This window comes from Chiloscyllium plagiosum, chromosome 1 (genome assembly GCF_004010195.1).
Source record: "Chiloscyllium plagiosum isolate BGI_BamShark_2017 chromosome 1, ASM401019v2, whole genome shotgun sequence".
Classification (NCBI taxonomy): domain Eukaryota; kingdom Metazoa; phylum Chordata; class Chondrichthyes; order Orectolobiformes; family Hemiscylliidae; genus Chiloscyllium; species Chiloscyllium plagiosum.
Genome location: NC_057710.1, coordinates 19237957 through 19262443, shown reverse-complemented (window position 1 = coordinate 19262443; position 24487 = coordinate 19237957). Strand labels below are relative to the sequence as shown.

General features: G+C 41.0%; 1 protein-coding gene across 1 annotated transcript in view; it reads left to right on the top strand.

Moving 5' to 3' along the window:
* ctnna2 (catenin (cadherin-associated protein), alpha 2) overlaps positions 1–24487 on the top strand; it is a 1205477-nt gene that overhangs the window by 663905 nt on the left and 517085 nt on the right. The window contains exon 8 of the mRNA XM_043699324.1: positions 15840–15920. Coding sequence (XP_043555259.1) covers positions 15840–15920 — 81 coding nt within the window. The remainder of the gene's footprint in view (positions 1–15839; positions 15921–24487) is intronic.

Genomic DNA, 24487 nt, shown 5'->3' with positions numbered 1-24487 from the left:
TCAGCGTTCATTTTAAAATGTTCACCCTTCCTTTCAAATCCTCTCATGGCCTCAATCTCCTCTCCCTGTAACTTTATCTAACCCTACAACACTCAAAGGTCAACAAGCCTCCAGTTCTCTCCTCCTTTTATATTTCTAAATTGCTGTACCTTCAACTGCCAAGGTCCTAAGTTTGGAAGATGCCTCCCTAAATCTTTCTCCCTCACTAATTTGTTTTCTTCTTTAAAATGATCCTTGGAACTAATTTATGTGACCACATTTTTGATTACTGCCATGATGTGCCCTTATGTGAAACTGAATCAGGGGAAAAAAACAGAGTAGATGAAGACAAAATATTTTCATTGGTTGGGGATTCTAGAACTAGGGGGTGTAGTCTGAGAATTAGAGCCAAACTGTTCATGAGAGATGTTAGGAAGCACTTCTACACACAAAGGGTGGTAGATAGAGTCATAAAGATGTACAGCATGGAAACAGACCCTTTGGTCCAACCTGTCCATGCTGACCAGATATCCCAACCCAATCTAGTCCCACCTGCCAGCACCCGGCCCATATCCCTCCAAACCCTTCCCATTCACATACCCATCCAAATGCCTTTTAAATGTTGCAATTCTACCAGCCTCCACCACTTCTTCTGGCAGCTCATTCCACACACGTATCACCCTCTGTGTGAAAATGTTGCCCCGTAAGTCTCTTTTATATCTTTCCCCTCTCACCCTAAACTTATGCCCTCTAATTCTGGACTCCCCAACCCCTGTACTCAATACTCTGACCAATAAAGGAAAGCATACCAAATGCATTCTTCACTATCCTATCTATCTGCGACTCCACTTTCTCTATGAACCTGCACTCCAAGGCTTCTTTGTTCAGCAACACTCCCTAGGATCTTACCATTAATTGTATAAGTCCTGCTAAGATTTGCTTTCCCAAAATTCAGCACTTCGCATTTATCTAAATTAAACTCCATTTGTCACTTCTCAGCCCATTGGCCCATCTGGTCAAGATCCTGTTGTAATTTGAGGTAACCCTCTTCGCTGTCCACTACACCTCCAATTTTGGTGTCATCTGCATTGAGCCAGTTCTGTATCCAAATGGCTAGTTCTCCCTGTATTCCGTGAGATTGAACCTTGCTAATCAGTCTCCCAAGGGGAACCTTGTTGAACGCCTTAATGAAGTACATATAGATCACAGCTACCACTCTGCCCTCATCAATTCTCTTTGTTGTTTCCTCAAAAAACTCAATCAAGTTTATGAGGCATGATTACCACGCACAAAGCCATGTTGACTATCCCTAATCAATCCTTGCCTTTCCAAATACATCTACATCCTGTCCCTCAAGATTCCCTCCAACAACTTGCCCACCACCGACATCAGGCTCACCAGTCTATAGTCCCCTGGCTTGTCCTTACCACCCTTCTTAAACAAGGTTGAGGTATTGAGGTACTTTAGATGTTTGGAAGTCTTTTTCACAAATTGCAGTGGATGCTGGAGTAGTTGTTAATTTTAAATCCAAGATCATTTTTAGTTAAGCAAAGGTATTACTAGATATGGAGATCAGCCATCATCACAATGAGCTGAATGGCCTACATCTGTTCTTATGTTTCTATATTCTTAAGTGCCTATGAATCAATCCTTAGTAGTTGCAATGATGTATACATTAGAGCTGTTATATAATTGCAAGTTGTTGCATTTGAAAAGAAGAGTTGGAGGGCTATCAAGATTCAGAATGGCAGTATAAGTAATTATGTAGATCTTGTAAAATAGTCTTCTCCTGCCCTGTTCATTTGATGATGATGTCAATGGTTTGCCAATAAGCACTGAGCAAATTTTTGCCATGAATCAGTCCATCTGGAGCATGATAAAATCCATGCTTGAATCAGGTTATCGATAAAAAGTTGCATTTTTTATGCCCAAATATACATGGCTAACTGGGTCAGCATTTATTACCCTATCTGTACAGAGAATTTCCACTTGAACTGAGTTGCTAGCTAGGGCATTTCTGAGTCAACACATCTCAGTGGATCTAGAGGCACATGTGGGTCAGACCAGGTAAGGACACCACGTCTCCTTTCCTAAAGTATATTAATGAACCTGAAGTATTTTTATGGTAATTACTAATGATTACATAATTGACATTAGACTAGCTTTTAATTCCAGACTGCCTTTCTGGAAGACAAGCTTGGCAGATGAAATTATTTTCTTTCCTCACAATATTTTCTGCATTTTTGAGTGTAGACTGAAATCGGAATAGAACTGTTTTAAAACCCCTGGTCTGTGGAAACAATTGCTGCACTTTTTAGAAGCATGTTACCTAACACTCATTGTAAGTGCTGGTATTTTGCTTTGTGCTTAAGCACTGTGGGAAGATTAGTTGAAGACACGTTCGGCCAAAGTATGAATGAAGAGTCAGCCTGTAACAAGTACAGGCAGCATGGTGGCACAGCTGGGCGGCAAGGTGGCACAATGGTTAGAACCAGTGACCCAGGTTCAATTCCATCCTCGGGTGACTGTCTGTTTGGAATTTGCACATTCTCCCTGTGTCTGCATGGGTTTCTTCTGGGTACTCCAGTTTCCTTCCCCAGTTCAAAAATGTGCAGGTTAGGTGGATTGGCTATGCTAAATTGTCCATAGTATCTAAGGATATGCAGGTTAAGTGGATTAGCCATGGGTAAAGTGGGGTTACAAGGTTAAGTAGTGGGGTTGGTCTGGGCCGGATGCTCTTCAGAGTGTCTGTGTGGACTCGATGGACCGAATGGCCTGCTTCCACACTGTAGGGATTTTATGAAACAGCTAATTAAATTGGTGAATGATGACCAGAGATCTTCTGCCTTCTGCCTACCAACAACTATCTGATGAATTCTGAATATGTCAGTGTGTGAATGTTTGGAGAGAAGCCATCGCACCTGTGGAAAGGAAGGAGTTGCCCTTCCCTCTGCAGTGATAAAAACATGTCAAAGCTGAAAAAAGATTATTTCCTAACCTCTCCCCGACTCTCTCATCATCTGTTGCTGTAAGCTGTCACTTTTATCAATAAATGCGAGACTGTACAAGTACGAGCCAGTCATGTTGTGGCTCCTATAATCAAAATTACCTGGGGAAAGAAAATCAAGACGTATAAAGCATTTTGCACGAGTGAATTATGCATGCTTTTGTGCCAACTCTAGAAGTAAGGTTGATTGGTTAGTGAGGATTCAATGGGCTGAAGGCTCTCTTTTCTACAATGTAACTTGATGACTTTATGAGGAACTGCTAACCCTACCAAGCCAAAAAGGATCAATTCAGTGAACCGTGTGGACAGGGACCATTGAAGTATTCCTAGTCTTTCCTTTTGCCCGTGGCAATCATGTTCTTTTCCATATACATATACGTGCACTGCAAATTTTATGAGGGTTAATGTTTATTAGTCAAGAATTATATATCAACAGTTCATATTTGTTTACCCATTGCTAGAGCCTATTTTTCTGCAATAAATTGTAATCATTGTTAAGTACATAAACCTCATCGGTGCTTTCTGTCAAGCTGCGATGAAATGACCGGGAAATCGGGGATTTTGCATGTTGTTATAAAGCCTTTAACTTTTGTAATAATTGTGAATAGTGGGTTTATTTTCCAGTGCAATGCCCTAGTGTGTTGGAACAACAGCAAGTTACAATTGGGAACATATTACTTGAAACAGATTGAATAATGACATTCAAAAGGAATTGAATAAAAACTTAAAAGACAATTTTACAGGGCTATGGTGACAGAGCAAGAAATGGGCTAATTGGATACCACTGTAAAAGAATAAGCACATACATGATGGGCTGAATAGCTGTTGTATTGCAAGATTCTGTTATTCTAGCACTTGTGAGAAAATTGCAACTCAATTGCATTCACAATCAGCAGCGGTTTAAAAATTTGCATACAGTCACAGTTATGATCCCAGCTGATGATACCACTGGCGAAGTCAGATCCCAAAATTGGATGTGGCCTGAGAGATGATTTTTTTTTCTGAACATGGTGGTCAATTACTGAAACATAGTCACATTAGACTGCAAAATTTCTTTAACAACAGAACAAAAGTTTATTATATTAAAGACAAAGCTTGGTTTGTTATTTTCTTACTTTTGTAGATATAGAACACCATTAAAAAAGTTTTAAACTATTCAGCAAAACAAAAATTTGACCTATTCCTCAACAACATTACTTTACTGTGCATCTGATCCAGAGCAATTACATCTTTATGCCAAATCTTTAAGTTTGACTGAACTGGTTTTCTCTTGTTTCAGTCCTGTGAACTGTGGAGTCTTCTTGCATGGAAACTCACAAACCTGAGAGTTTAGCTTTTCTCAGCTTACAATAACCTGCAGATTTCTCACCAAACACTCTTGGTCTATAAATTACATAACTAATGTTTTCTGCTGAACAAGCTTGTTTCCTTTAACTTCTTTGAAATAACTCCTTTCCAGGAAAGAGAATATTGCTTTTAACCTTCAGGTCTCCTCCAAACTCCTCTAAAAGTTTTCTATAACCAGGTTTCCTAAGAGTTGGAGGACTGCTTGAGTATAAAGAGGAACTCTAATTCTGCAACGTTAAAGTACAGTGGAGACATTAAGTAATTGGCATTCATTCCTTTAAAACTTGATGGTTGTGTAGCAAGTATTTGTATAATGAAGGGAAATATAGGCTAAAAAAAGAGTTAAGTTTGGAAATCAGTTACCGTTCAAAAGTTATTTGTAGTCAGTGTGCTTTTAAAAGAAGCCAGTGGAAAGAATGCAATGTCCTGAGCCAGAATTTTGCAATCATTTATCGAGCATAAGCGGCAGAGGTTTTTAAGTTGTCAGCAAAGTGCACTATATGAGGACAACTATCTGAAACAGGAACATGGAGTATTGTCGAGATGATGGGGGTTTCCATAAGATGTAGGAGTAGAGTTAGGCTCATTGAGACTGCTTCACCATTTGAGCATGGCAGAAATGTTTCTCAACCTCATTCTCTTTTCTCCATTACCCATGATCTCACTACTAATCAAGAAACCAACTATCGCTGTCTTAAATACACTGAACAACTTGGCCTTCACTGCCTTCTGCGGCAGTGCATTTTACTGATTCACCATACTCTGGCTGAAGCAATTCCTCTTCTTCTCAATCACAATTTAAAACAGTTGTCTCTTCACTCTGAGGCTGTGGCCAAGGGTCCGCGTTTCTCCAACCAGTGGAAAAATTTTCTCCAAGTCCATTTCACCATGGCCTCTCAGTATTCTGTAAGTTTCAATGAGATTCCCCCCTCATTTTTCTAAACTCCATCAAGTCCACACCCAGCAGAGTTCTCAATAGCTCCTCACATGGCAAGTCTTCATTCCTAGGATAATTCTTGTAAACCTCCTGTGGACTCTTTCCAACACCAGCAAATCCTTCTTTAGATACCGGGTCCAGAACTGCTCACATTATTCCAAGTGCAGTCTGACCAGAGCCTTATATAGACTCAGCAGTACATCTCTGCTCCTATACTCTAGCCCTCTTTAAATCTGAACTTGAATTTGCCTTCCTAACTGCCAACTGAATCTGCGTCCAGCAGATCTCGTCCACTTCACACACCTCCACCCTTGAACCTCAGCCCTCCATCCGCAACAAGGGGAGACCCACCTTTGTCCTCACCTTCCACCCCACCAATCTCTGGATACAATGCATCATCCTCTGCCATTTCTGCCATTTACAATCGCATCCCACCACCAGAGATATATTGTCCTCCCCATCCCTTTTCAGCAGAGACCATTCCCTCCACGACTCCCTTGTTAAGCCCACGCGACCTTACCAACCCACCCACCACTTCCAGCACCTTCCCTTGCCACCACAAAAGGTGTAAAACCTGCATCCACACCGACACCCTCACTTCAATCCAAGGCCCAAAGGATCCTTCCACATCTGGCAGAGAATTTTCTGCACCTCCAAACACCTTACCTACCATGTCTATTGCTCTCGATGTGGTCTCCTCTATATTGGGGAAGCAGGATGCCAACGTGCGGAACATTTCAGAGAACATCTCTGCGACACATGCACTAGACAACCCCACCGCCCTTTGGCCGATCACTTCAACTCCCCCTCACACTCGGCCAAGGGCATGCAAGTCCCGGGCCTCCTCGGGACTGCCAAATCCTAGCCACCCGACGACTGGAGGAAGAACACCTCGTCTTCCGCCTTGGGACCTTCCAACCACATGGAATCAATGTGGATTCTACCAGTTTCCTGATCTCCCCTCTCCCCACTTTATTCCCAGATCCAATCCTCCAACTCCAAATCCAAATTGATCATGTCCACTGGCTCTCCTTTGTCTAACTTGCTTGTCACCTCCTCAAAGAATTCTAACGAATTTGTCAAACATGACCTGGCCATACTTTACCATTCACTTCCAAGTACTCCGCAAACTTATCCTTAATAATGGGTTCTAAAATTTGATCAACAACCGAGGTCAGGCTAACTGGCTTAAAGTTTCCTATCTTTTGCCTCACTCCCCTTTCAACAAAGGTGTTACATTAGCCATTTTTCAGTCCACTGGAGCCCTATCTAACTCCTGAAAGGTCTCAAATGGTGACTTTCTTTCAACAATGGACCTCCTGCTAAGAGCCTACACTCAACCCCACTCAGTTTTGCTTGCTATCCCACCACTTTGGGGTTAATAGCAATCATGACAAGGGATGGGGCCCAAAAAAGGCCATGAATTGATAATTTGGGTTGGAGCAGGGGAGCTTTCTCACCAAAGACATAATCAGGGTGAAGGTGAGGTTCCTTGCTGCCTGATTAAATGTCTCCACCACTAAACTCACCATGAGGATAGGCCACAACATTCTGCTTGGATTTGTTTGCTACAGTTCCATCATCCTCCACAGGGTGAAGAATATAGTTAGAAACTTAAATAGACCACATCTAAAGTTGGTCTGAAGGGTAAACTACGGAAAAAGGGGGAGACAGATGTCGTGCTGAATATCAGCTGCAGTTAAATGCTTAAAGCTTCTTCACACCTATCAGAGGTATGATTATTCTATTGTGATCAAGAGACCTGAGTGAAACTAGTTCTATTCCTGCCAAATTCAAATCTGGCATAATGTAACAATAATGTCATTGATAAGCCTCACCCAAAAAGGAAGTGGAGACCTAATTGGCATGCAAAAGTTCTTGCCCAAATGATTTTATTGGTCGCACAACTTAACTTTAACTTCGAAGTGGAGGAAGGCCAAAACTGTGGGATTTTCAGCAGCTAAACCAAGATAGGTGTATGCTACCGGCCAACATAAACCCTAAAGCCGTGCATTCTTTTAACTAATCTTGTGCACCGGGAAGAGCAGTAGTGTACTCACCCTCAGGCCTCTCACAGAAACTCTTAACCTCTCTGGCCTCAAATTCATAAAAGCCAGCCATGCTGGGTTTCTCCAACAATTTCTGTTTTTGTTTCAACAGGGACTATAGGATTCAAGAAGGCAGCTGACTAACATCTTCTCAAGAGTAGTTAAGAGATGGGCAATAGAAGCTGGCCTAAATGTAGGTGTAGTCAGATGAATTCAATAAGAAATATGGAATTAAGAGTCTCATGCTGATCATGAATTCATTATCAATTGTTGGAAGAGCTCAGCTCAGTTGGGAGAGAAACTGCATTTCTTACCTGGTCTCGTCTACATGTCACTCCAGAGCCACAGCAACATGATTCACTCTTAGTTGGAACGGGCAATAAATGCTGGCCTAGCCAGAGATGCTGTCATCCTAAGAATGGACAAAAAACAGTTTTGAGCTCCATATCCTAAGGAAAGGAAGTTCAGAGAACATTGACAAGACTGAAACTGGTATGGACGTCTTTTGAACAGAAGTTGAGTAGGTTGGGCCTGTTTTTATTTGAATTTAGACGATGCAGGGAGGTCACTTTCCTTTGTACAAGAATCTAGAACCAGGAAGTATAACCTCAGTACAGGACCAGAGGCATAATCACAGAATAAGGAGTTGCACATTGAAAACAGAGGTGAGAAAGAATTTCTTCACTCTGAGGGTAGTGAATTTGTCAAATTGTTTACCGCAGAAGGTTGTTGAGGCTGGGTTGTTAAGTATATTCAAAGTCAAAAATCACACGACATCAGATTATAGTCCAACAGGATTATTTGAAACTGGAAGCTTTCAGAGCCCCCTCTGAGGAAGGAGTGGGCACTCCGAAAGCTTGCAGTTTCAAGTAAACCTGTTGGACTATAACCCGGTGTTGTGTAATTTTTGACTTTGTCCAGCATAGTCCACACTCGTACCTTCATACCAAGTATATGCAAGGCTGAGATTGACAGACTTTTAATCAGTAAGGGAACTAAAGGTTATACTGAAAAAGCTGGAAAATATTGTTGAGCTTTATTAAATCAACCATGATAACATCGAATGGTGAAGCACACTCATTGGGCAGAATAATCTCGGGGTCTGCTCCTACATCTTATTGTTTTATGGACAGTATGTATATATCTGGCCTAGATCAGTTTCCAGTGAATGGTAACTCGCAAAATATTGATTGTGGTGAATTCTGACTTGGTAATGACATTGAATGTCAAGGAAGGATGGTTCAATTCTATCTTGCTGAGATGGTCATTTCCTTATACTTGTATGGTACGAATGTTACTTGCCTATCTTCAGCACAAGCCTGAATTTTATTCAGATCTTGTTGCAAATATCTCAAGAAGCTCAGTCTTTTGAAAATTGTCTACTGAGAGAAGTCACCCCCACTACCATTATCAGATTATAGGTCTGACTTAAATGATAATTGTGCATAGCCCCAAGATTTAAATTATGTGAATTTCTTGCCAGTGTGATTCATTCCATATGCTGAAACCACTGGATATGCAAAGGCTTTGGATCCAGCAATAGTACCAAAGACTTTGCCAGCTTTATGTTGAGGAATCAATTTCAGCTGTTAATATCAAGACGTTATTTTTGTGAATCATGTGTCGTAGGTGTGTGTTTAGAGACTTTGATAGGAAGAACAGAGGCATTGAATATTTTCTAAATGGGAAAAGGCTTCTGAAATCTGAAGCTAAGTGTGGAGTCCTCGTTCAGGATTCTCTTAAGGTTAACATGCAGGTTCAGTTGGCAGTTCGAAGACAAGTGCAGTGTTACCATTCATTTTGGGAGGGCTGCTAAGGCTGTATAAGGCTTTGGTCATACCACATTTGGAATATTGTGAGCAGTTTTGGGCCTATATCTAAGGAAGGAGATGCTGGTATTTGAGAGAGTCCAGAGGAGGGTCACATGAATGATCCCGGAAATGAAGAGCTTGCCATATGAGGAGTGATTGAGCACTTTGCTGGATCTGCACACGATGGAGTTTAGGATGATGAGGGTAGATTCTCATTGAAACCTATAGAATACTGAGAGACCAGGATAGAATGGATACGGAGAAGATGTTTCCATCAGTAGGAGAAACTAGGACTCCTGGGCATAGCCTGAGTGTGAAGGGACACCCTGTAGAACTGAGATGAAGAGGATTTTCTTCAGAGAGATGATGGTGAATTTGTGGAACACATTGCCACAGAAGGCTGTGGAGGCTAAATTTTTGAGTTTATTTAAGACAGAGATAGAGAGGTCCTTGGTTAGTAACGGGATCAAGAGTTATGGGGAGAAGGCAGAGGAATGGTGTTGAGAAACATATTAGCCATGATTAAATGATGGACCAGCCTAAATGGACTGAATGGCTCAATCCTGCTCCCATATCTTATGGTCTTATGAATGGAGCAGGAAAGTCATGGTGATGTTGAACAACACTGAATGGGCGAAATAGGCTCAAATGGCCACAAGGCCTACGCTTGCTCCGACTTCAAATATTCTTATGAAAGGTAATGTTTGAGCTCTCCATAATAAGATTACTGAGTTTTTTAGGTAAATTGTGTTGTATCTGAGATATGTGAAAAGTGAATTATGGTATCTGTTTTTGGAGAGTTAGTTTTCTGCCAAAAAAGTCAGGTTACACAGAATTGCTTGTGCTCATTTACCTTTATGATTGGCATTTGTTAAATTCCTTTGATAATGAGGTTCCTATGTTAACCCTTTTTCAGTGATAAATGAGAAAGATAATTGGTCATATTAAACAGTAACTGGCTCACTGTCTCTACTGTTGCATAGGTATTAGAAAAGATATTGCCTGCAGCTTTCGTTTCTCACAGACTGCAGCATGTGGCCAAAACTTCATGCAATAAACATTTTTTTTTAATTATTTGTGAATATTCTCATCCAATGCCAATTGCAATAGGCTTGAGGCACAGATTTCACACTGAGGGGCATAATGTGCAAAAGGGAGTACCATCATCAGTATTTTAATTTTTATTTACCTTTCTCTAACTTATGCCTATCAGGAAATGCATTGTTTGCATAAGAGTATCAAATGAATTTGGAATGACAGAAAGCGATTATCTTTTGGGACTGACAGTTTGAGGCAATGTTGTGTATTGTTTTGCTTTGTAGATGCAGCAGAAATGATCTGCCTGGTATGACAGGGATACGTTGGATTAGATTAGATTACTTACAGTGTGGAAACAGGCCCTTCGGCCCAACAAGTCCACACCGACCCGCCGAAGCGCAACCCACCCATACCCCTACATTTACCCCTTACCTAACACTACGGGCAATTTAGCATGGCCAATTCACCTGACCTGCACATCTTTGGACTGTGGGAGGAAACCGGAGCACCCGGAGGAAACCCACGCAGACACGGGGAGAACGTGCAAACTCCACACAGTCAGTCGCCTGAGGCGGGAATTGAACCCGGGTCTCTGGCGCTGTGAGGCAGCAGTGCTAACCACTGTGCCACCGTGCTGCCCACAGTGGATGTAGTGCTATCTGTGAGACAGACATGACACAAGCAAAACTGAGTTTAGCGGCATCTGCATTCTTCTGTAATGCATCTACACCACAGCACATGTTAACACTGTTAGCAGGCTCAGTTTGTTCAAAGAAGTAGTTTAACTTTACCGTGCAGATTCACTATAGAGTCATAGAATTGTATAGTGTGGTTGCCCCTCAGGTCTCTTTTAAATCTTTCCCCCCTCATCTTAAATCTATGCCCTTCAGTTTTGGACTTTCCTACCCTGGCAAAAAGACCCTATATCTTCAGTAAATACTTTGTGCCTCATAGTTTCTTACAAATCTCCCCATAATGGCACTTAAATATTATGATTGAAAACAATTAGTTTTCCTGTTTTCTTAGACTAACCATGGCAAATTGACTAGTATGAAAGTTAACCACATAACTGAATGTTAATATCATTATAGTATCATTATAGTATCATGGACAATTCAAAGATGAACCAGAGACAGCATATGGAAAACTTATTTATTACACAGCAAATTGATGTATGTTGCCTGAAGAGTGATGTGAGCAGATTACATTGTAAATCTCAACAGGGAATTATTCTCAACAGGGAATAATTGAAGGCAGGATGTTGCTGGGAATGGAGGGATTGAGTTATAAATGTCAGCTGGATAGGCTGGGAATTCTTTCACTGGAATGTAGCAGATTGAGGGGTAACCTTTTGAAGGCTTATAAAATCACGAGGAGCATAGATAAGGTGAATTGCAGTTGTCTTTTCCTTCTGGATGGCAAGTTCAAAACCACTGGACATATTTTTAAGGTGAGAGCAGAAAGTTTTAAAAAGGACATGAGGTGCAATTTTGTTTGCACAGAGTCATTCATGTGTGGAATGAACTGCCAGAGGAAATGAAGGATGCAGGTACAGTTACAACATTTAAAATACATTTGGCTCAGTACATGAGTAGGAAAGATTTGAAGGGATATAGGCCAAACGCAGGCAAGTGAGACTGGTCAGCATGGACGAGTTGGACTGAAAGTCCTTTTTCCATGCAATCTATTAAATAAATTACATAGTTCCAGGGAAAGAGCAGAGGATTAAGACTAATTGGATAGCTCTTCAAGAGCTGGCACAAGAAAACTCTGCTGAACAGCCTTCTTCTGTATTGCATCCTGTGATGATGAAAATTCATGCAAAATCATATAATATTGATGTTGAATATTTCTACATCATTAGCTATGAAAAAAAATATACTCTGCTTGTTTACTTTCATATAATCCACTGAATATAAAAATGCTCAGTTTAACAGTGGACAGGTGGAAACTGAATAACCTTTAATTAGATCAGTTGGGAGAAGGTACTTTCAGTATTTACCTAGCCTGACCTCAACTCCCACATCATTAAGGTGCATACTGCACATGCAATGAGACAATTAGATATGTACATGAAACATGGTGTGCTTTATATTTAATGTTATAACTGTTATTTAGAACACTGTGTTTAAACCTTTACTCCTGAGATCATTACTTTTCTCTGTGTAGAGTTTTTCCTTATTATTAAAACATGAGAACAGACTATGAAATTCTTCTCTTTCAGTCTGCATAGAGTTTCTCTAAAGACATATCACACTTGTTCTGCTGTCTCCCACAGCCTTTTATGTTCTTCAAATGATCATTCTTTAATCCACTATTAGTGACCAAATTATGACAAAGCATCTCACATTTACATTTTACATTTATGTAACATTTTGTAAATGAAAGACCTAATTTTAAACAAGCAAGCTGGGGGAAAATTCCATATCGATTCCATGCTCACCAGGCATGATCTTTGCCTTTTTCTAGAATTACCACAGCTCTGCCACCAAAGTTCGAGTAGTTGTCGGGAGCCCCCATTGGAACTCAACTTGTACAAATCCATTGATGGCGTGGGACCTTGATGGCAGAGCCAAATGGGTGTTCCAACCCCTCACTGTGTTAGGAACAGTTACCCAACATTGATTAATTGGACAGGTAATGATCATAGAACATAGAACAATACAGCGCAGAACAGGCCCTCAATATTGCGCCAACCTGTGAACTATTCTAAGCTCATCCCCTACACTATCCCATCATCATCCATGTGTTTATCCAAGGACTTTTTAAATCTCCCTAATGTGGCTGCATTAACTACATTGGCAGGGAGGGCATTCTACGCCCTTACCATTCTCTGAGTGAAGAATCTGCCTCTGACATCTGTCTTAAATCTATCACCCCTCAATTTGTAGTTATGCCCCCTCATACAAGCTGATGTCATCATCCTAGGAAAAAGACTTTCACTGTCTACCCTATCTAATCCTCTGATCATCTTGCATGTCTCTATCAAATCCCTTCTTAGCCTTCTTCTTTCCAATGAGAACAAACCCAAGTCTCTCAGCCTTTCCTCATAAGAGCTTCCCTCCAGACCAGGCAATATCCTGCTAAATCTCCCCTGCACATTTTCCAATGCTTCCATATCCTTCCTGTAATATGGCGACCACAACTATACACAAAATTCCAAGTGCTGCTGCACTAGCATTTTGTATAGTTGCAGCATGACATTGCGGCTCCAGAACTCAATTCCTCTAACAATGAAACCTAACACACCGTATGCCTTCTTAACAGCACTATCAACCAGGGTGGCAACTTTCAGGGATCTATCTACATGGACTCCAAGATCCCTCTGCACATCCACACTACCAAGAATCTTTCCATCGACCCAGTTCTTTGCCTTCCTGTTAGTCTTCCAAAGTGCATCACCTCATACTTAGCTGCATTGAACTCCATTTGCCACCTCTCAGCCTAATTCTGCAGTTTATCCAAATCCCCCTGCAACCTGTAACATTCTTCCAAACTGTCCACTACTCCACCGACTTTAGTGTCATCTGCAAACCTACCATTCACCTATGCCTGCGTTTAATTCATTTATAAAAATGACAAACAGCAGTGGCACACCACTAGTAACCGGACTCCATGCTGTCTTCTTTCAGAAATCCAGTTTCTAATCCAAATTGCTAAATCACCCTCAATCCCATGCCTCTGCATTTCCTCCAACAGCCCACCATGTGGAACCTTCTCAAAGGCTTTACTGAAGTCCATGTACACCATGTCAACTGCCCTACCCTCATCTACATGCTTGGTCACCTTCTCAAAAAACTCAATGAAGATTGTGAGACATGACCTGCTCTTGACGAAACCATGTTGATTATCTGAAATCAAATTGTTGCTTACTAGATGATTATAAATCTTATCTCTTATAATCCTTTCCAAAGCCTTTCATACAACAGAAGTAAGGCTCACTGGTCTATAATTAGCTGGGTCACCTCTACTGCCCTTCTTGAAAAAGGGGACAACATTTGCAATCCTCCAGTCCTCTGGTACTAAACCTGTAGTCAATGACGACTCAAATATCAAAGTCAAAGGCTGAGCTATCTCCTCCCTAGCTTCCCAGAGAATCCTCGGATAAATCCCATACTGCCCAGGGGACTTGTCTACTTTCACTCCTTCCAGAATTGATAATACCTGTGCGTAACTAATCTTGATCCTTTCTCGTCTAATATCTCGTATCTCATTCTTCTCATATACAATATTCTCCTTTTCCTGAATAAAACTGATGAGAAATGTTAATTTAGCACCTCTCCGATCTCCACAGGGTCCACACTCAACTTCCCACTTCTGTCTTTGACTGGCCCTATTCCCAGATGGAAATGTGTTGCTGGAGAAGCGCAGCAGGTCAGGCAGCATCTAGGGAACAGGAGAATCGACGTTTCGGGCATTAGCCCTTCTTCATCCATTCCTGAAGAAGGGCTAATGCCCGAAACGTCGATTCTCCTGTTCCCTAGATGCTGCCTGACCTGCTGCGCTTCTCCAGCAACACATTTCCATCTCTGATCTCCAGCATCTGCAGACCTCATTTTCTCTTCAAAGATTGGCCCTATTCCCACCCTAGTCATCCTTTTATTCCTCACATACCTATAGAAAGCTTTAGGGTTCTCCTTTATTCTGCCTGCTTAAAACTGCTCATTCCTCTCTTTGCTCTTCTTAACTTTCTCTTTAAATCCTTCCTGGCTAACCTGTAACACTCCATTGCCTCATCTGAATCATCTAGTCTCACCAACACATAAGCCTCCTTCTTCTACTTAACAAGAAATGCATTCGGCATCCAGTTAAGAATGACAGTCGTGTTCTTAAAACTGTCGGGCAAGTATGAGACCCACCAGATGCAGGAGATGGATTCTACTCTTGACAGTGAAAGGAGAGTGAGAGAAAAAGAGAGAGATACAGAGAGAGGTCACTACCATCTTGAGATGGCTTCTCAGCACTTGTAAGATGTTTGAAATAGATAATAACCACATATTCTGGATCACCATTGTGGAGGGGAAATGTCTCCGGATAAGATGACCTGCAGCTGTAGCTTTGAACCAGTAGACAGCCACAATAATGAGTCAGTCTGGACTTCTGAACTTACTATATACATCTGGGAGACCACCTCCATGCATCTGATGCGAGAAGAAACATGCAGGTAATTTGAAAATTTTCAGCTGGCCTCTGATTTAATTTACATTTTTATTACTTGCACAAACTTCCTTTCTCTTGTAGAAAGGTAGCCATTTTAAATCAATTTCTTCAAAATTGCTCTGGAAAATGGCAAGATAGTGCCTGCAAACTGGTGTGCTGATCGACTGCACAAAAGTACATGCCCACCACAATTCATGCACCCATTGACCCCTGAGAATCATTCCCCTGACTTTGTAAGGAGGTAATCCGTTGTACAGTATGGAACATTGACATTGACATAACCATACGAAAGTGACAAGCAAAGTAAAGCAGACGAACACAGAATAATTCACAGGTAGTCTTTTGTTGTTGTGTACAATTGATAATGTTTTGTAAGCTGAAGCAATTCCGAGTCAATTCACCAGGTTTACATCACATCTGGATGTTTGACAGTAAAGAAAAACAGTGCTGGCAAAATTAAATGTCACATTCTTCAGACAAGCTTCTAAATAAAATGTGTTATCTTCTTTCAGACTGGGAGGAAAGAGAAAGGTGACCCACTCAATGCTGCCATTGAAAAAATGACAAAGAAAACAAGGGATCTGCGACGACAGGTATGCTCTCTGCAATCGTCGACCTTCGGTGTGGAACGTATGGTGATAGTTGAATGAATGTACTTTGGAGACTTGACATTTTTGTAAAATTGGTCCAAGTATTAATTAATTTCAAATATCATTCTCAAGGGTAGGGTCAACCTCCTCCATTTCCTGCTTGAGAGAAAGATTGCAGTCTTTACTGCAGCACCACCTATCTCTGTAGGGCCAGGGAAAATCTTTAAATTATTCTTGCACTATCTTTATATTCTAAAGTGATTCAACACTTAAACCACTTGGGTTATGGTCAGAGCTGGGAAACTGTCATTTAACCTCGGTGACCTGCTGACAGACAAACAGGATTAATGTCTCCATTGCTGCACACACTCTCTGATTTTTGCAGTAATTGGCAAAGAGTCATATAGTCTCACACACAGAGGTCATAAGGCTGAAGAGCATGAGAATTGAAAAGTCAAAATGATTTGGGCAATTGCACATTGTTGGATACAATGATGGAAGCTTTGCCCTGGAAATACTTAAGAAAGGCAGGAAAGCTAGAAAAATGTTCTTATTTGCTCATCAGTGCTAAAATGTGTGGAGACTAAGGCTGGAGAGTAAGCCTAAAAGGAGAAGTATCATCTTCTATCTGGACAGGCATGATGCAAAAGATGACAGTTTCCAGTTCAGCTGCCTAAGTAGTTACAGTTACATTACTCTGGGATGTTTCATAATGCTGCAATGTCTGTTACTTCATTCAAAAGATTTTCTCTAACTGATGGGTTCTAATCGCAAGCAATATTTGTAATGCAAACAGAAAATATTACATGAATTCTCAAATGTTATAATTATCTTTTTTAAAAATTGCATATTATAATATATATTACATGGCTAAAGTATTAAATCAAATTGTAGGCCCTCATATTTATAAAACAGTGTTCTATTTTGGGAACATTAGCTCTGGATCTTGTACTTATTGGCACCTCCCACCCCCCTTGACCATTCACCTCCTTAAATAGTCCCACTTTGACCTCAAATAATATGTGAGAAGCTAATGGTTCTATCACCAATGTCGAGGCTCTCTGAGGCTTTAGCTGCTTGATTCCTGCTACATCTTGCCAAGCAAACCAAACATTCCTTAATGCCTGTGCTGGTCTAGTATTCTGCTCATCTTCACACTTGTTAGCCTTTTTTTCTATTTGCCCCAAACTCCAAGCTCATATGAGATCTGTCTTCTGCTGCCTTAATCCCATTTCTACTGAATCCTCAACTTCAGCTTTGTGTCCTTATTACATGTTAGATGGTACTGTGAATGTATTTTTTCGACCTTCCAAAACTTACCTTTCCAGTGTCTTTAGAATATGGTGGATCTCTCAGATGTATGCCCATGTATCTCACAACAGTCTGTTTGACTCTTCCAATCAAGTCCCCCATCCTCTCTTGAGTTAAATGTTGAGAGGTATTCCTGGAGTTATAGAGTCATAGAGATGTACATCATGGAAACAGAACCTTCGGTCCAACCCGTCCATGCCGACCAGATATCCCAACCCAATCGAGTCCCACCTGCCAGCACCCAGCCCATATCCCTCCAAACCCTTCCTATTCATATACCCATCCAAATGCCTCTTAAATGTTGCAATCGTACCAGTTTCCACCACTTCCTCTGGCAGCTCATTCCATACACGTACCATCTTCTGTGTGAAAAAGTTGCCCCATAGGTCTCTTTTATATCTTTCCCCTCTCACCCTAAACCTGTACCCTCTAGTTCTGGACTCCCTGACCCCAGGGAAAAGACTTTGTCTATTTATCCTATCCATGCTCCTCTATAAGATCACCCCTCAACCTCCGATGCTCCAGGGAAAACAGCCCCAGCCTGTTCACCCTCTCCCTATAGCTCAAATCCTCCAACCCTGGCAACATCCTTGTAAATCATACTTGAACCAATTCAAGTTTAGAGCTTCTTTCCGATAGGAAGGAGACCAGAATTGCATGCAATATTCCAATAGTGGCCTAACCAATGTCCTGTGCAGCCGCAACATGACCTCCCAACTCCTATACTCAATACTCTGACCAATAAAGGAAAGCATACCAAACGCCTTCTTCACTATCCTATCTACCTGCGACTCCACTTTCAAGGAGCACTCCAAGATCTCTTTGTTCAGCAACACTCTCTAGCACCTTACCATTAAGTGTATAAGTCCTGCTAGGATTTGTTTTCACAAAATGCAGCACGTCACATTTATCTGAATTAAACTCCATCTGCCACTTCTCAGCCCACTGGCCCATCTGATCAAGATCCTATTGTAATCTGAGGTAACCTTCTTTGCTGTCCACTACACCTTCAATTTTGGTGTCATCTACAAACTTACTATCTCTTCTGCTCACATTCAAATAATTTATGTAAATAACAAAAAGTAGTGGTTGTAATGCCCAACATTCGAATGACATATGTGATCATGTGACTTATATTATGATTTTACGGCACTTAATATCTGCATAAAGGTTATTTTAGTTTTTGTTGAGAATTTTGGCTTATGTTTTTAGACTAGTCAGTGTATGTTTTGCAAGGAGATCCAAGAACCACCAGGGCACCCAAGAGCAGGCAAAACGGAAAACCAAAAGTTGGGAAGAGAGGACAGCATAGAACATTTTCACCTTCCCAAACCACCATTTGCATATTTCAGATCCACAATTTCAGCAACCAAACTCACCTCCCATTGATAGCCTTGGGTCAGAATAGGGGCATATCAGAATTAAGAAATCAAGTACTAACTTTGTTGATGTTAGCTATACACTTTTATGCTTTAGGCAATTCTAGGCAATGATCACAAGAATAGAATATCCATCGCAAAGCTTACAGATGCCATCATGAATTTACAGGACAGAGACATTGTGATTCACTCAAACTCAGAGGCACTCCCTCTGATTGTAATGTATAATAGCAATGTTACTTTACTGGAAGATAGTTGTACAAGTCCCTATGAACACACCTGCCTGGGAGTCACACTGAGACAGAGATGGAATTGTCAGTAGCTGAGGTTCTGAAGCTGAGGTTCCCCCACTTATCATCTCATGGCAGTGTGGACAAAAGGAAAGTTCTATCTTTGAGCTCCTAGGTTGCTAGGCAGCAACTCAGTTTACTGGAAACTCCTGGTTATTTGAAAAGGGTTGAGAGTCTGGCGAACCATATCTGGCTTCAGATCTGAATTGTGAGGGAGTCACATGGCATCATGCTGTAACTCTATTTGCAGTGTTGCAAAATCTTAGGAAACGATACGCACTGGTCCCTGCTGTTTCCAGGAGTTTTGGGAGAAAGTTGTGAAGCTGTTCTTCAAGTGAGGTGAGATTACTTTCACCCCAACTAGATTCCAACGAATCCTTACAGTAGGATTGTCCTCTTACCGACTCAGTCAGGATTTAATGTAGAACTGTGGTTGGCATGCAGAGTGTGGTGACACATCTAGTAAAGAGAAATTAATTTCATTTGGGGAGGACAAACTCTGAGAAGATGATAAACCTTGGGAGACTAGCTCCATCTTAAAACAAATATTTGCATATTCAATATAGCCTTGGTAGACAGGGGTTTGACCTAGGAAACCTCACTCTTAAGTTTCTCAGTCTAATAGAATAGACACATGCTTGAGATAGACGATGATGAATAAGGTTCTTTTATATTTACCCTGTAACCTTTAGTGGGGATGTGTTATGCAGAATTTGTATGTACATGTGCATGTTAAGCTAAATATGCTAACTGGAACTTGAGGGCATGAAGGCCACAATGTTAGAAATGTGTGAACACCATGACCCACAGATTCATTTACCATTTTTGCCAATAATGGGCTGCCGGTCTAAGGTAGTAATTTACCAAACAAGACCATGGCAGTACTTAGCAGTATAAGAATGAGATATGGTCTGCTTTAACTTAACTCAATTAAAGTTTTTTTTTAATGCATAGATAGAATGTCAATCTGAGAAAACAATCTCCTGATTGAGATCATTCATTCAGTCTAGTTGTACTGCCAAACCTTGAGCTTTATATCTTTTGCAATATACAAGCAAAAGACCACTTGAGTGCAGACCAATCACATTTAATGATGTGATTATGAAGCTCAGATGCTGGTTGCTGACAAATGACTGCCCTAATGTTAAATAATATGCTTAGCTACTACAAATGTTGAACAGTATTTCTGGTATGTGTTTTAACATTTGATGTAATTTGAATGTCAATTCATTAAGAAGCACTGTAAATGTCTTATTGATTTTTTTTTGATATTACCGACCCAAAGTGGGTCAAAAAGAAATTGAAAATTTATCATCTTACATCATTGTTGAAATGACAGTTTTATTACAGTAAACCAAAGCTTTCATATGAGTTGACAGTTAATCGGAAACTACATGTAGCCTACCCTGGTATATCTATCTAGTTAAATGTACTTTGTAGAATCATGTAGGGATTCTATGATTCTCCCCAGGTATATTTACCCAGATGCACAGGCATATTCTAATTTGCATCAATATCTGGCATGTTATGTATTGGTTGAATATCATTATTATCTGGCAGGAATTGGGATCTTCATAGGCTTTGATTCCTTGAATTTCACTGTTGAGAAACATAAATTTGTACAAGATAAATATATTCCTTGGGCCTAGATTCCTTTTCATTTATGTGTTATGTTTTCAAGAGACTTTCCATTTACTATTGGCCTCCTTTAAACATGCCCATTCTTAAATTGTTGGTTTGTGGCTTTTTCTATAAAACACATGCCATGTTGAGGAGAATTCTGAAGTGAGACTTAAGGCATCTCATTTCCCAGTGTCTTATCTCGAAAGTTTACTGATATACCTGAACAGTTTGTGCTTCCTCTTCCCTCGAACTGTTCTTCAGAAGTCATTAATTATGTATCCTTAGTGTACACAGACCCCCTTTGCAGGGTGACTCAGGCAACTGGCACCCCCAGTCAGGATATCACGTATTCAGTGTAGTTATAAATCAGTTGCTGATTGGATCAATAGGAAACCAAGACAGCCAAGTGCTTTGAATTACTGCACATACCTCTCTTTCCACAATCGTTGTTCAAAATAAAATTATTCAACTTATGATCACAGCAAGCTATTGTTTATCTTAATTAACAAATTGATCAGAATCCATTTCCTGATTTCTGTCAACTTGATTAGGTAGGTCAAAAATATCTTGGAGTATAACAGTGATTCATCAAACTGATCATGATCAAGTATGACCTATAAACTGGTAGGGAGCTTTAACAATGATGCATTTGAGAATTTGTCTAGACAGGGCACTGACCTATATTTATTTCATCAGCACATTGTCTAATATCTTTATGAATTCCAATTTAGAACCATGAGATCAGCATAATTTGCAGGGTTAAGAAATAAGACAGCTGGAGGTAGTTGCCTTAGAGAGGGGGCATTGGACATGCACCAGAATGTACGTGGGTTTGCGTAATTCAGCTATGAAGACAGATTAGCTGGGATTGTTTTCTTTGGAGCGGAGAAGGCTGAGATGAGGAGGATCTGATTGAGGTGTGCAATGGTCTGAGAGGCATTGACAGGGTAGAAAGGGAGAACCTTTTCCCATTAGTAGAGGAATAACCAGGTAAGGAGGTTTTGTAGGGAATTTGAGGGAAGTTATTTACACCCAGTAATTGTGGGTATCCAGAGCACATTGCCTAAAAGAGTGATTGAGCAGGAACCCTCAAGACATTTATAAACTATTTAAATGAACATTTGAAACACCATAGCATTCATTGTTACGGGACAAGTGCTGGAATCAGAAGGACACTTGATGAATGACGTGGACATGAAGGGCCTCTTTCCATTGCTGTAAAAACTCTATGATTCTCTGACAGAATCAGGGATTTGAGAAATTAGAAGGGAAATTTCAACTAGAATGTAGGGGAAAAGATATAAATAGGAGAAGTAGATTCTAATTATAATGGTGATTTTTGTTTAGGGTAGCTGCCTCCTTGACTGCAAAGTCCCTCAGCAAAAATCCAGCTGCCCAGGAGGGGTAACACATTAGTGCAGCCTTCACTAGTTCAAATTGGACCCTTCAGCTTTCAGATAAGAAGTCTCTGATTGATCAGCAGTTCTGTCATCCCAGCAAAGCCACGATCAAGTCCTTCAAAATGAGAAGCTCAGTTTATTCCATGGACCATCTAGAGGTCCCCAGCAGGCTGACTGCAGAGGGGACACAGAGTCAAGTCTTAGAGGCCTCGGTTGGAGAGATAAAGTGGATGGAGGGAGGGTGTGGAGGTTATGACCTAGGAGGTGCTGTCCATAATAGCCTCAGGTAACTCCCTCCCCATCCCTATCAAAAGAGATGGACCAGCAGAACATGCAGTCAAGCTGCTCATTCAGCTCCCCTGACAACTTACCTCCCAAACTGGATAGAAGCTTTAGGTAGAAGAGAGTTCAAACCCTTAGGGAGCAGTTAATGGTCCACTTGAAGGTCTAAACATGGTGGAAAACTGGCAAACTGCCTGACACCTTACGCAACTCATATTTATGGGGCAGTTTGTAGTTACCTAAATTAACCCTCTGCTTTATTTTACAATGCCTCTTGTTCTTCCCAGCCTTCAGTTATATAAGGGGAGGGAGGGGATTATACACACCTTCTGGAGTTATTAGATCTAATAAAGAAGCCATTTGGCTTGTCAAATCCATGCTGGCTCTCTATATGGATCAATTCAGTTCCACTGTCCTATTCTGTTCGTATAGCTGACATGTTAATTATTTTTTGAGGCATCCACTCAATTTTCTTTTTCATCATTTCCACTTCTCTTGTTTTCACAACAAATTCAGCCCATTGGCGCTTGCTACACAGAAAACAAAATGTATTTTTTCACAGCTTCCTTAAATCTTGCTTGAACAGTTGTGGTGCCCTTATTGAAGGAAATAAATACTGGCAAGAGATATAGTCAAGAGAGGGTTCACCACATTAATCCTAGGTATGAAGGGATATTTTATGATAAGAGGTTGAGTAGGTTGGATCTATGCTCAGTGGAGTTTAGAAGAATTAGAGGTGACATTATTGCAGCAAATAATATTCTTAGTGGATTTGACAGGGTAGATGTGGAGAGATTGTTCCCCCTTGTAGGAGAGCCTAGGGCCAGAGAGTGTTATCGTAGAGTAAGTATCGTTGACCATGAGAAAGAATTTGTAGGGGCAAAATCTGTAGGGGCAAGAATATTAACTAAATCTATTGTAATATTCTAAAACTCAATCATTCCTTCTCTGAACTTCCTTTGGTCCAAGGAGAATAATCCCTGCCTCTTTAACCTGAAAATCCCAAATTCACACCTATCATTGATTCACCCCTTGCTTTGTGGGCGGCACGGTGGCACAGTGGTTAGCACTGCTGCCTCGTCTGCGTGGGTTTCCTCCGGGTGCTCTGGTTTCCTCCCACAATCCAAAGATGTGCAGGTTAGGTGAATTGGCCTTGCTAAATTGCCCGTAGTGTTAGTTAAGGGGTAAATGTAGGGGTATGGGTGGGTTGCGCTTCGGCGGGGTGGTGTGGACTTGTTGGGCCGAAGGGCCTGTTTCCACACTGTAAGTAATCTAATCTAATCTTAACAAAAACCTATCAACCTCTGCCTTAAAAATACTCAGTGACTGTGTTTGCACCACCTTTCTGGATGGGAATTCCACATTCTGAGAGAAAATTATCATTAGATTAGATTACTTACAGTGTGGAAACAGGCCCTTCCGCCCAACAAGTCCACACCGACCCTCCGAACAGCAACCCACCCAGACTCGTTTCCCTACATTTACTACTTCACCTAACGCTACGGGCAACTTAGCATGGCAATTCACCTGACCTGCACATCTTTGGACTGTAAGAGGAAACCCACACAGACACAGGGAGAATGTGCAAACTCCACACAGACAGTTGCCCGAGGCGGGAATTGAACCTGGTTCTCTCATGCTGTGAGGCAGCAGTGTTATCCACTGTGCCACCGTGCCATCCAAATGAAGCATTGAAAGCTGAGGGATGACCTCTTAGAGGTTTATAAAATCTGTAGGGGCATAGATAAGATGAATAGCTAAGATCTTTTTCCAAAGGAAGGGCAACCCCAAAACTAGAGGGCATAGGTTTAAGGTGAGAGGTGAAAGATTTAAAAGGGATCTCTGGGGAAACCTTTTCACACAGAGTGATGAAGATATGGAATGACCTGCCAGAGGAGGTAGTAGAGACAGGAATAGTTACAACATTTGAAAGACGTTTGGACAGGTACATGAATAAGACAGGTTTCGAGGCACATGGACCAAATGCAGACAAATGGAACGAGTTAAGTTTGGGATACCTGGTTGGCATGAACAAGTTGGACCGAAGGGTTTGTTTCTGTGCGGTATAATACTGTGGCTCTATCTACAATATTTTGCTTTAAAGGATAATTTGTCAAGGGCTTTATTACATATTATATAGACAATGTCCACTACATTTCCTTCATTAACCTCAGTTTTTACAGTACCTATTGTGAATGTCTTGGATGAGGGAAAGTGAATATATTATCATGAGGTTTGTAGATGACACAAAAATAGGTGGGAAGGCAAGTGGTGAGGATGACACA